At 34.4% G+C, this 12,584-nt stretch overlaps 1 protein-coding gene across 1 annotated transcript in view; it reads left to right on the top strand.

Annotated features, from left to right (window-relative positions):
- PRDM6 (PR/SET domain 6) overlaps window positions 1-12,290 on the top strand; it is an 84,904-nt gene extending 72,614 nt beyond the window's left edge. The window contains exons 6-7 of the mRNA XM_070935697.1: window positions 6,499-6,675; window positions 12,176-12,290. Coding sequence (XP_070791798.1) covers window positions 6,499-6,675; window positions 12,176-12,290 — 292 coding nt within the window. The remainder of the gene's footprint in view (window positions 1-6,498; window positions 6,676-12,175) is intronic.
- Window positions 12,291-12,584: the final 294 nt, after the last annotated feature.

Below are 12,584 nucleotides of genomic sequence, written 5' to 3'. Positions count from 1 at the left end.
TTAATATTCTAGATATGTGAGGTATTTCTGTCTAATATCACTATGATACAACTGAATATTATTTCCTTATGCCAATAATCTTTTTTATTTTACATGAAAGCTTAGATTTAATAAATATGAGCACAATACCTGGAAGGGACTTTCTTTGAAAAAAAATCTTTTCCCCTTCATCTCATGAAATGATTTCATCATAATAGAGCCTCTATTACAGAAAATTATTACTATTTATTAAGTAAATTACTGAGCAATCACTATACATTTCTTTTATGGAAAATGATAGTTTTGAAAGTATAGTATCTGCAGGTTTTCTGACAAATGTTAAGGGCTTAGTATAGCTCTTATTCAGTTGCAATTGTTTCAGAGACATTGTTGTTTATAAACAAAGAATGATTTGATTTTGCAGAAAAAAATTAATCACCTTGAAATAAGGAATTAATTGATTTTATTTAGTGACTTATTTGTTTATTGTGGTACCAGTTAAAAAATAGATAACCAGGGGCTAATAAATGTTAATGATCCCACTCATTCTCAGAAAATCAATTCATGATGATTACAGCACATCTTGGTTTATCTTTTTACTAAAAGAATCTAATACTAAAAATATCTTATTACAGCACATTATTATTATTAAGTGCTCCAAGAAAAAAGAATACACTATAGTGAAATATTTAATCCTTGGTATATTTTTGTATGTTTGACTTATTAGCTTCACTTTCTATATAAAAATGAATAGTTCCTTTGAACAAAAACTGAAATTGCTTTCTGATCATAAGAGTAAGCATTAGAATATAACGTTTAATATGTAGTATTAATGCAATGTAAAATATCTGATTTTTTTGGAAGCCTGAAATCTATTTACATTGAGCTTTGTATGAAAGGCAGCCACTTCCAAAACTTCAACATCCAAAAATGTTGTATACATTGCACATTTTCTACATGAAGTTGAATAGCAGGACAAGGGGGGAAATGAAGAAAGAAGCATATATAAAGGTTCCATTATTAATTATGTAAAAGAAAGAATAAAAGAAGTGAGTGTGCTAAAAGCCATAGGATTTCCAGAGCTCAGAAATAGTATGTCCTAATGAAGTGCCCTCAGACCAAAAGCCTTCCACTTCAAAGGGCAATAATGTCCTGTAAATAGATACTAGAAAAAGGAATTGAGAAATCATATCTATCTATATCATCTTTCCATCTCTGTCTCTGTCTCTGTCTCTGTCTCTGTCTCTGTCTCTGTCTCTGTCTCTGTCTCTGTCTCTGTCTCTGTCTCTGTCTCTGTTTCTTTCCCTTTCCTTTTCCCTATCTCTGTCTCTGTCTCTGTCTCTGTCTCTGTCTCTGTCTCTGTCTCTGTCTGTCTATGTATATCATCTATCAATTATCTATCTACCTATCATCTGTGTGTGTGTGTGTGTGTGTGTGTGTCTGTTTGTCTATCATCTGTATCTATCTATCTATATTTTCTATCTATCTATCATTGTCTGTCTGTCTATTATATATCAATCATATATCTGTCCATCTATCTATCTATCTATCTATCTATCTATCTATCTATCTATCTATCTATCTATCTATCTTATCATTGTCTGTCTGTCTGTCTGCCTGTCTATATCATCTATCAATCATCTGTCTATCTATCTATCTATCTATCTATCTATCTATCTATCTATCTATCTATCTATCTATCTATGTATCTATCTATCTATCTATCTATCTATCTATCATCTATCTATCATCTATCTATTATCTATCTATCATCATCTGTCTGTCTATCTATTATATATCAATCATCTATCTATTTGTCTGTCTGTCTGTCTGTCTGCCTGTCCATCCATCCATCCATCCATCCATCCATCTATCTATCTATCTATCTATCTATCTATCTATCTATCATCTATCTATCTCTATCATCGTCTATCTGTCTGTCTGTCTATATCATCTATCAATCATCTATCTGTCTATCTCTATCTATCTATCTATCTATCTATCTATCTATCTATCTATCTATCTATCTATCTCTCTCTCTATCTATCTCTCTATCATTAGTATGAAAATGATCCAATAATAAACCAAATTTAATACCAGAGTACTAAATAAATTTAGGACATTAAAGATACAGTATCAGCTTGGAGGATACTGCATCATCCTTCTCAGTATATAGTTCTGGCTTCTGCATGACAATTCTTTTTCATTTACTGGCATGAATCTGTCTGTTTATTATCTGTCTGTCTGTCTATGTCTATCTAATATATGCATGCATAAATCCTTTAATCAGTATCATTACCCTTAGGGTTTACTGAAAGTTCTTTATGGTAGTTCAGCAGAAAAGAAAAGAATTCTTTTTCCCCTTTCCTACAAGCATTTACATAAGAAATGATCAAATAATGTTTGGAAATCTGATTATTATTAATGTAAAGAAAATTTAAATCCCTAAATAATCTCAGTTCAACTGGTATCTTATAGCTATAGAACTTTACATTTGAAACTTGTTGTGGAACACTCATCACAGATTTTATAATGTAATTAAAATAATATAGTATTGAACTATTGACCAAAGCTAGGTCATTAATCAAGCAGAAAAATTCTGTGATCAGTGCTCTGAAGCACTGTAAAATAATAGTATTGGTGATCAGTGATGCAAGTAGTCACAATTAAGCAGTCCAGCTGACGAATGAGGGATAACATTTTATTGTACACTTAATTGAATTGTTCTGTATGCCTGGTCACCATTGTCTCTTTCCTTTGCTCTTTTGTTTTAGCTCTTCAGCAATACATATTTGTTCAGAACAAAACGCTGGTAAGACAGTGTACATTAACATTACAGGTTTTACGAATTGTAGCTTAAGCTGCTTGTTCCTCAGGTCTAAAATTACTGAGGCACCTAAAGACATATCCTTATTTTTTTAAAAAAATAAAAGAGGTTGGTAGAGCTAAATATAAATAAATAAAACAGCCAGTTGAGTAAATATGCTTAAAGCTTTGAAGTTTCCATTGGCAACATAAAGCATTTTCAACCAAAGGAAGCTACAATTTGGAGTTGTCTAGCTAAAGGTAAAATGAATTCTTTTTTTCTAATTTTGGAAAGCAAAATTAAAAAATTGTAAATATGAAATAGGACTTGTAAGATGCGTACAGGACGACACAGCCCAAGTTTTTCTACAACTATAAAGTAATATTTCTTCTAGGTTTGAAATAGCAATATGGCTATTTGAGCCTGCTTTGAGGTGAAACAGATTATTTGCATTGAAGAGGTGTGCAAAATTTGTATAATCCCTTTAAATTGGCTTTCTAAGCCAATCCCCCACGTCATACTGCTAGATCAGGCCCAATTTGTCCTTGGTCATCTGCATCAGGGAAGAACTTATCTCTTTCTAAAAGTTTAATTCTTTTGCTGTATAGTTCTTATCACTGAAGAAAAGATTTGTAATGTTCAGTGGAAAACCAACCTGTAACTTAAATTATTTATATCTGACTTCAGGTCTAGGGTAATAGATTTATATGATAGTCCTTCAGATACTTGAAAGGTGTTGTCATGCATCATCTTCTCCAATGAACTTTCTTATAATTCATATTCTCTCCTGAAAGGTCTAAATCCGTGATGGCGAACCTATGGCATGCATGCCCAAAGTGGCACATGAAGCCATGTTGCCTGGCATGTGCGGCCTTGCCTTTTTGTCTTCTGGGTTTCTGGCACACATGCATGTGCGATGATCAGCTGTCTTTCATGCATGCGGCAGTGCCAAAACCAGTGTGCGCATGTGTGCCAGTCAGCTGATTGTTGGGTGTGTATGCGCGTCAGACCTCTGAAGTTCAGATTTTCTGAACCGCGATCCCTTCGCACGCACAGCAGTGGTGAAAACTGTGCATGTGCACCAGCCAGCTGATCGTTGGGTGCGCATGCATGCTAGAATCTGGAAGCTCGGCTTTTCCAGAGCACGGCCCTGACATTTCCGCTTGGTGCCAAAAAGGTTCTCCATCACTGGTCTAAATGATATTGGATCTTTAATATGATCTAGATTTCTACAGCACTATCCATATACATGTACAGTTCATTCTGAAATGTGACATGGGGACGGCAGTGCAAAAAATAGAATATGTATCTATTTCAATTACACACTCTGATATTTAAAATAGGTAACAAATAAGTACTGGAGTGTTCAAGGAACTCTAGCATTTAAGGCGGACATAATGGTGGAAAACTGGGGATGGCAGCAGAGGTTAGTGAGGAGCTGTTATGGATATCAAGAACTACCTGAATGCTGTTGCAGAACAAATTATTTTCTTTACTGCAGCACCAGGATAAAGTATAACTCTGAGTTAGAACATCCCAAATCTGCTCTAGGAAGGGCACATCATAATTTTATGTATTGTATACATAATATTAAAATCCCAACATTATGGGGTCCCAACCGTGTCCAAAGTATTTAATTTTCTTTAAATACCTTGCTTTAAGTCCTTTACAATTGTTAACTAGAGTGTTGCATCACACTGAGATGAAGACTGAACTCTCAGATATATGGGATAATTTGGGGCAGTAGATCAGTATAACCTATATTATAATCTTAAACTTCACTCATCCTGATGGAGCTACATCAACAAAGAAGCCATAACTGCATTGGACAAAATACTATGGTGGGAAGGAGAAGAAAGAGGATTAAATTCAGTGGGGTACTCCAAATAAGAGTGACTCTTATGATCATTTCACTCTTGACTTTCTTAATCTGAGCATTTTGGGAATCAGTTAAGAGATTTGGGGACAGAGAGCTGTAGTTTTTCCTATCGATTTTACTAATTGTTAGTATTTCATCCATGACAGTTATACAACAAAAGTGAACTGTTTTAACTAGAAATTGGTTTGATGCTTATTTTCTTTTGAGGAAAATATCAGTATATTTTAGCCTATTCTATTCCTTCAACCAGGGCTTTAGCTGCAATCCCATTCTGGGAAGAGTAGTGTTGTTTCTCATTAACACACTTTTCCATTTGCACAAAATATCTTCGATCTAAGAGTCTAAAGTTTGGTATGGGTGTTTGTCATAATAGGAACTATTTTCATGGCAATGTTTTCTTTCTAAACCTGAAGTTCTTTTAAAACAAAGAGATTTTAAAAGAATGTAGATTGAAAAATAAATCTAAGCACCACTAATTGATTTCATTCTAATAGCAAACTCTGAAAGAATGGGCCCATTGAGCTCCCTGTGGAAGGGATTTCTAGAACCAAGGTATCATGTTTTTCTCTTGCTGCCAAGCAAATCTTTTTGTGATAGTCACATGATTACAGATGACAGGAACATATAAGGAATGTTGGTTTCAATTCATGAAGGTCTTCATAAATATTAATTATTACCTTGAACTGAATTTCTGCCTTTAAGACTACAGTCTGCAGAAGACTTAAGTAAAAATATTTATATTTTCATTGCATTGCTTTTGGATATTAATAGCATTTTAAGTAAACATGATGCTCTTATATATCTCCCCTCCCTTCAGTTGGCATAATCACATGCAAAACAAACCACAAATGCTTCATCCTTTATACTGTTGAGATGTTTCTCTATCCAGAAAGGTCTCTACACCACCAATACATTTTTAATGTGTTAATATTAGAAGTAACAGACTTAGTCCATTCATTTTTATCCTTGTTCTAATGGTATTTTTAACCTACTGAGTACAGGGCTGGGGGTGGGGGTTGCTTGTATACATTCATTGGTATTATTGATGACACATCCAAGCCATATACATGAGTCCTTTGTGTGACAGTGGCACTACTGAATAAGGAACACACATGTAGCACAATAAAGTCAAACAATGCCCAGTCTAGCTTTCACTGTATTAAATAACTCCAAGCTTTTCTAAGAGTCTTCTAGAATTAATGAGTAAAGCCTGTATTTAGATTCCATAGGCATTGATAATGTTTAGTGTAGAAGGGTCATTATATTCAGCACTATAAGCTTTCAAATGAAAGATTGAATTCCAGGCTCTGACCATCCTCCAAGTCCCTGATTTATTAAAGATGACCTGCCTTAGAGATTTCAAACAGAAAAATGATTGGAGCAATCTTGTTGAGTATATGTAACAACTATACTGCACATTCTCAGAAGAATCAAAGATACTATTGTTTGTAGTTGGTAATACACTCAATATTTTGTTGTGAGGAAAGGAGGAAAAATGTTTTCGCATGAGATCCTTATATGAAACTGAGGTTCCCTACTATTTAAAACAAAAAGACTACAGAAACACATCCCCAAATGTATTGGACTTTGCAAAATCTAGCAAGCATAACAATGCCTGCTAGTGCTTATAGGATATGATATTTATCACATGTGGAGGACATCATTAGGGAAGATGAGAAGGAGAACATTTCAAATTTTAAGAAAGTTCACTATTAAATTCCCTTTTGAAGTAAGCAATCAAAGCTTGGCGGCACCACCCAAATGATTTTCCATGTGCTGCAGTTAAAAAACAAAACAAGTAGTGATCACATTGGGTGTTTCTTATTTTCTGCAGGCCCTATCAGTGTGGACACTGCTCCCAATCCTTCTCCCAACCTTCAGAGCTCCGGAACCACGTAGTCACTCACTCCAGTGACAGACCTTTCAAGTGTGGCTATTGCGGTCGTGCCTTTGCTGGTGCTACTACACTCAACAATCATATCCGGACACATACAGGGGAGAAACCATTTAAGTAAGTAATCAAAGACTCAGTTGAGCAGGAAGGGAACACTAGGATAATCCAGATTTAGAATTCACCCTTTCTGAGATTTCCTTTTTGAATTCAGTTCCAAATACTAAACCGACGTGTGAACCTGGCCCTGTTTCTTCTTTATTTCAGTGGCACCTATTTAGGAGAAAAATATGTGGACAGGAGTCAACTTGCTAGTTGAGTCCTTAAGGATTATGATATTATTCATATATTTACATATTTTTATTTCTTCCTCTATCTTTATTTTACCTCTGCATCCTTTGTCTCTCGTTACATAATCTTGTAATTTCACCAGAAAATGGTGGTTGGTTTTTTAAAAATTTTCCGTAACAATCTCTCCAGTAATAGTATCTAAGAATGCCAAAATAAATAATTTTTCAGGCATATGCCATGTACGGTATATTGAGGAACATCAAGCAACAGTGATTGCAAACTTTTAAGACAGAAGTATTTTAAATAGGAAAAACAAATTACACAAGTGTATGATTATATCGTTTTATATTGTTGTAATCTGTAGGAATTTTAATTTAATTTAATTTAATTAATTCAATTTATATGCCGCCCCTCTTCGAAGACTCAGGGCAGCTCACAATACATTTTAAAAAATCATTATAAAAAAACATTTAAAAATTAAAAACATTAAAACCATTAAAAACTCATTCACGCCATTCATGGCTGGATCTCACCAGATCACAAGAGTGAGATCAATGGCCCCAGGCCTGCCGGAAAAGCCAGGTCTTCACCGCTTTTCGGAAGGCCAATAGGGTGGGGATGGTCCGGATCTCAGGAGGTAACTGGTTCCAGAGAGCTGGGGCAGCCACAGAGAAGGCTAAGGTTTAGTATAAGTAATATTTTAGAGTGGAATTTGGGAGTGGGAAACATGGTTGTGGATACTGAACTACAAATTATGTTTGTTTTGGCCTACAGTGATGCTCACCAGGATTGATAAGAGTTATAATCCAACAATATTCACAGACCAATCAGTTCTGGTTCAGGTGTTCATGAACCTTTAGTATGTTAATTCCCAAAACTAGTCAAAACAGAGCAGCTATCAATATGAAAAAAAATTAAAAGCAGCAGAAAGGGGTTAGAGAGTCTGTCCTTCTCTATTTTATCATTACTATAGCTGAATTGAATTCCATGCTGAGATTTGGTTGCTTTGGAAGATGTGGTTGAGACAGACACCTTAGGTTTGGGGTACATAGGAAAACAAGGTTTGTTATCGATTGTCTATGTTTTAAGAAGTTCAGCTAAATCAAATAAGTTTGAAAGAACATATTTTTAAAAGTGTCAATAAGCTTGCAATTGATTCTGCTACTAATTGTGGGATAGCTAGTTGGTGCAGTAGTTAAAGCATCAGGCTAGAAACCAGGAAACCATGAGAGTTCTAGCTCTGCCTTAGGCACAAAGGTGGACCTTGAGCTAGTCACAGCTTTCTCTCAGCTCTAGGAAGGAGAAAATGGCAAACAACTGAAAAGCCTTGCCAAGAAAACTGCAGGAACCAATCCTGGTAGTTGCTAGAAATAATAATAATAATAATAAACTGACTCAAAGGTGTGCATACAGACATACACACTAATTGCAGAGGCCAGTAGCCACTAAAATATTTTTATATTGATAGTAACAGCAAAGTATTATTTGAGAAACCATATCAGACAGAGGAGATACTGTTTCAGATTCTGTTTGTGGAATAGTTTCCTTGAACAACTTTTGACAGCCATTGTCATATTCAGGTGAAATACTAGCAATATTCCATTAGTTTCTTTTTTTTAACTTGCGGCCCAAATAATGCTAAAACCATGTGTTCGCTGATATTGTATTATAATAACCACTTGCTTTGGTTGCTCTGGCATGTAAACCATACAAAAATGTAACCATTTAAATGCCAAGTTAGTTAAGCTTCATAAAAATCATGATTGGCCATCTCATTGGAATGCCCAGAGTATGAAGAGAAGAAGGCGAGTGCCATGTTTTCCAAAATCCAACTCAATCAGTGTTCAGCTTCAGTCTAGAATGACACAAGAGTGCCGTGTCAACAAATGGCGGCTACTGAACCATTACATTGGATTAATACAGCCAATGGAAAAGGAAGCCAAAAACTAGCAGTTCAGATTGATTTTATGTAGTTGCTGTGTAAATAGATTTTAGTAATTAATTGTACAGGCTTCCGGGTCAAAATGGAAAATAGATTTCTTTTAATGTTAAGATGTTACTTATATGTAACCTTGTTGACTCCATTTAATTTCCACCCCCATAACATTCTGTTTTTGTCATGTTTCCAATAAATCTACTATTTGAACCACTAAGAGCCAATGCTACATTTTTTTGCTTTATATTTTCTTTCTCTTTTTTTTTTGTTTCCTAAAATATTTGAATTAATACAGAGTGGTTTCAGTTTAGTTCCATCCATGAAATAAACTGCTTAGGGACCTATTCCATTAGATAGACGTGAATCACATTAATTTTATATGTTCTATGGCTGTATTTGAATGCAAGATTTTTACGTAAAAAAATTGCCAATATTTGATATATGTATTTCAGTTAAATTAAAACATTTATGTAATGAAATAGCAACTGCGAAATCCATTTTTAATGGATATTGAAATGATAATAGTGCTTTGTGTAAGACCAATATCTTTACTCAACAGATATATTGCATTAAAATTTACGGAATAGCGTATGTAAGAGTTTATAATGTACAAAGTAATGCACTAGAATAATTTAGTTCAATAGTATGTTACTGTACCTTCCCACAAGTTCTGTATTTCCAGTATATGTGCTTACATATATAAGTATAAATATACATTATATATTTTATCATAAAACATACAAATGAAAACATACATTTGGAAAGAAGAAAAAATGATTCAACTGTTGGCTATACTATTTATTTATTTATTTATTATCTATTTATTTGAATTTGTCAAACAAAAAATGAGAACAAGAAAAAGAGAATAAAAATACAATGACAGGGGCGATAGGCATGTTAGTGCACATATGCACGCCCCCTCTACAGGTATAGAATGGTCACTATAAATATTAACTGTATGGAGGATTTATTTATTTGTTGCATCATGAATAATCCTAAATCTCCAAGTGTTAACTTATCTTGTTTCAGTTAATAGACTTAGATTAATGATGGTCATGCTTTTTAAATTTGGATATTTTATGAATGCCACATGGAAATTACTTGAAATAGGTTTGGTATTGTAACACTAATGTAGGGGCAAGTTTCACTTTATGATCCAGGAGAACTTGTTGCTCATTTTATAAGTTTTCAGTTTTCACTTGTGCCTTTGATTTATAATATGCTTATTAATTAAGTAGTGAGAAGGTGAGAACCAGTTTGATATAATAGTTAAACTATAGAAACCTGAAGAAACCAGCTGGAAAACCTTAAGCAAGTCACTCTCTCTGCCCTTAGAAGAAGGCAATAGCAAATTATGGTTGAAAAATTTTGTTAAGAAAGCTGCAGGGATTTGCCCAGGCAATAACTAGAATTAACACTGACTTGGAGGATAGATATATGAGACGGAGAGACAAACAGACATATGCACATGAAATATACTGTATGTCATATCTGTAGCTTTGTTGGTATAGAAAAGAGAAAGAAAAAAAATCAAATCTAAGTAGATATCACTTTATTGTGCTATAGAAACTAAGCCTAAAATGAATTGATTTCAAGGTGTTCATAATGAAAAACAAATTCATAATTTGCAAGTTTATCAAGCAATGAAAGGTAGTAGATTTTGACACACTAATCCAGTAACTAATCAGTTTTCTAATAAACAATCAGCAACACACTAATGTGTCATCAGCATTTCAAGAACTCTGGAGAGAGGAAGATCTGCACATAGACATTAATGAATACACTAGAAATCATTAGGTGATCAATACTTCTGAGTTATTTTCATTGAGCTGATAGGTCTGATACATTAGAGCTGACATTTTACATTTGTCAAGATCACAGTGCAGTTTTTAACAGTAGAACAGGCTGCTAAAATATTCTAAGAGAAACAATCAAAGAAACATAACTTAAAGATCTTGACATGTTAGACTGGGAGTGGAGATAAGATGAATGAATTTGTAACTTTCAGGCCATAGGTTTCTCAAACCATAATTTTCTTTTTTTTAAAATGACACATACTTTATCTCATTCTGAAATTATATATATATATTTATAAATGGCTCTTGATGTATCCGTAATAAACCAATTCATTATCTATATAATGTTTACAATAGAAAGATGTACCTGAACAGAGTCTCCTTACATTTCATTTGGATATTTTTTACATTGGATTATGAACAGGCTTCTTAAATCACTGTTAATTAATTATTATGTACGATTCCATCAACATTATGTTAAAACTGTATTTTATAATTCGCAAGTATCTCCTTTGTCAACTCAATTTAAATTAATGTGCTCAAAAAGTTCTTATGTAGGCTTTATTCATTCCAATACGGTTTACCTATGAGAGCTTTACTGGCTTAAATTTTATGCTTAATTCCACAGCCAACATGTAGTTCAACATATTTGGAGAGCATCTAATTGGACTAAGTGATCTAGACCAGATTTCTTGCTAGTTTTTTTTTTGTTTTGTTATTGTTGTTGGCTATAAACCTGGGGGTAAAATTGTAAGAGTTGAATGAGAGGGCTCTAGGTAGCAGGATAATTGCTGAGATGGAAGTTATTGAAAAGAATGTTTCTATCTCATAGATCTCAAACACTCTATGCTGAATATTAAGTCAAATTATTGAAGGGCCAAAGTTTGGAAAATCAATTCTTTTTTAAAAGAGATGAAGTTGTTTCTCTTTGAATTATGCACATCCCTTGGATGTTCACACAGAAAGCCTGCATCTAAATGTATTCATTATTTCGGCACATCATTTAAATCTATGAGGAGATGGCAATGGTCATTTCAGCAATATACTGATTCTATAATAATATTTTTAAAAGTCTCTTTTTAATCACGATAACACTCCTTTGTATCATGCTGGCTAAACAGTAATTTCAGAGAAACACAGAAAGTGATTATTATTTCCCAGTTTCATGATTGTTCCAATAGGTAAGATTCCTGGTTTTAAATTAGCAGGAGGTGAAATTCTATTTGTCATCAATTTCTCCGAGGGATTACAGAGCAGAAAACTGCAGACAAGCTGCTTCTTTGATGGCTCACTCCTAAAAATCTCTTTTTGTTCTTTATCTATTTGAACTGACAGTGATCAGAGCTACAGTAGGACAGGCCTCTCTAGAGAAATCACCTTCCCCTGTCTATTGACAGATTCCCTTGTTCTGAATCAGACAGGCCTTGTCCCATCATAGGCATCAAGGCCTTGGAAGTAGCCACCAATTAAACCTCTTGAGCCAGTAAAATCTGAAGCCACTTTTGAGTGTCTCTTCTGATTAGGCATGATAAGACGAAGCCCGGTGGCCCCCCAGGAGCAGCTTCCCACTCTCAATTTTCTCTCTTGCCTTTTCCAGGTGCGAGAGGTGTGAGAGGAGCTTCACCCAAGCCACCCAGCTGAGTCGACACCAGAGGATGCCCAATGAGTGCAAGCCAATAACAGAGAGCACAGAATCAATTGAAGTGGATTAACTGATTGACTGGTTGGAATTAAACTGCAAGGAAAGTCATGATTAAATGTCACGGACACTTAAGCAAAACCAAAGATTTCCTCTGAGCAACTTTCAATCAGTCCCAGAAAACCAAGAGCAGTAATAAAATAAGTAAGATGTTAAGAGATATTGATCCTGGCATGGAAGCGAAACCAGGAAAGAGATTATTTATTTATGACTAAGAATGAGACTGATTTCAATGGACAAGAAATCCAAGCCTTGTAGGATTTCCAGCCCTTTCCTCATCATGTATTGCTTTATTTCTAAAAGCTTT

This window comes from Pituophis catenifer, unplaced genomic scaffold, assembly GCF_029215685.1.
Source record: "Pituophis catenifer annectens isolate HBS135680 unplaced genomic scaffold, rPitCat1.0.hap2 SCAF_2, whole genome shotgun sequence".
Lineage (NCBI taxonomy): Eukaryota > Metazoa > Chordata > Lepidosauria > Squamata > Colubridae > Pituophis > Pituophis catenifer.
This window is presented reverse-complemented; position numbering and strand designations above follow the sequence as displayed.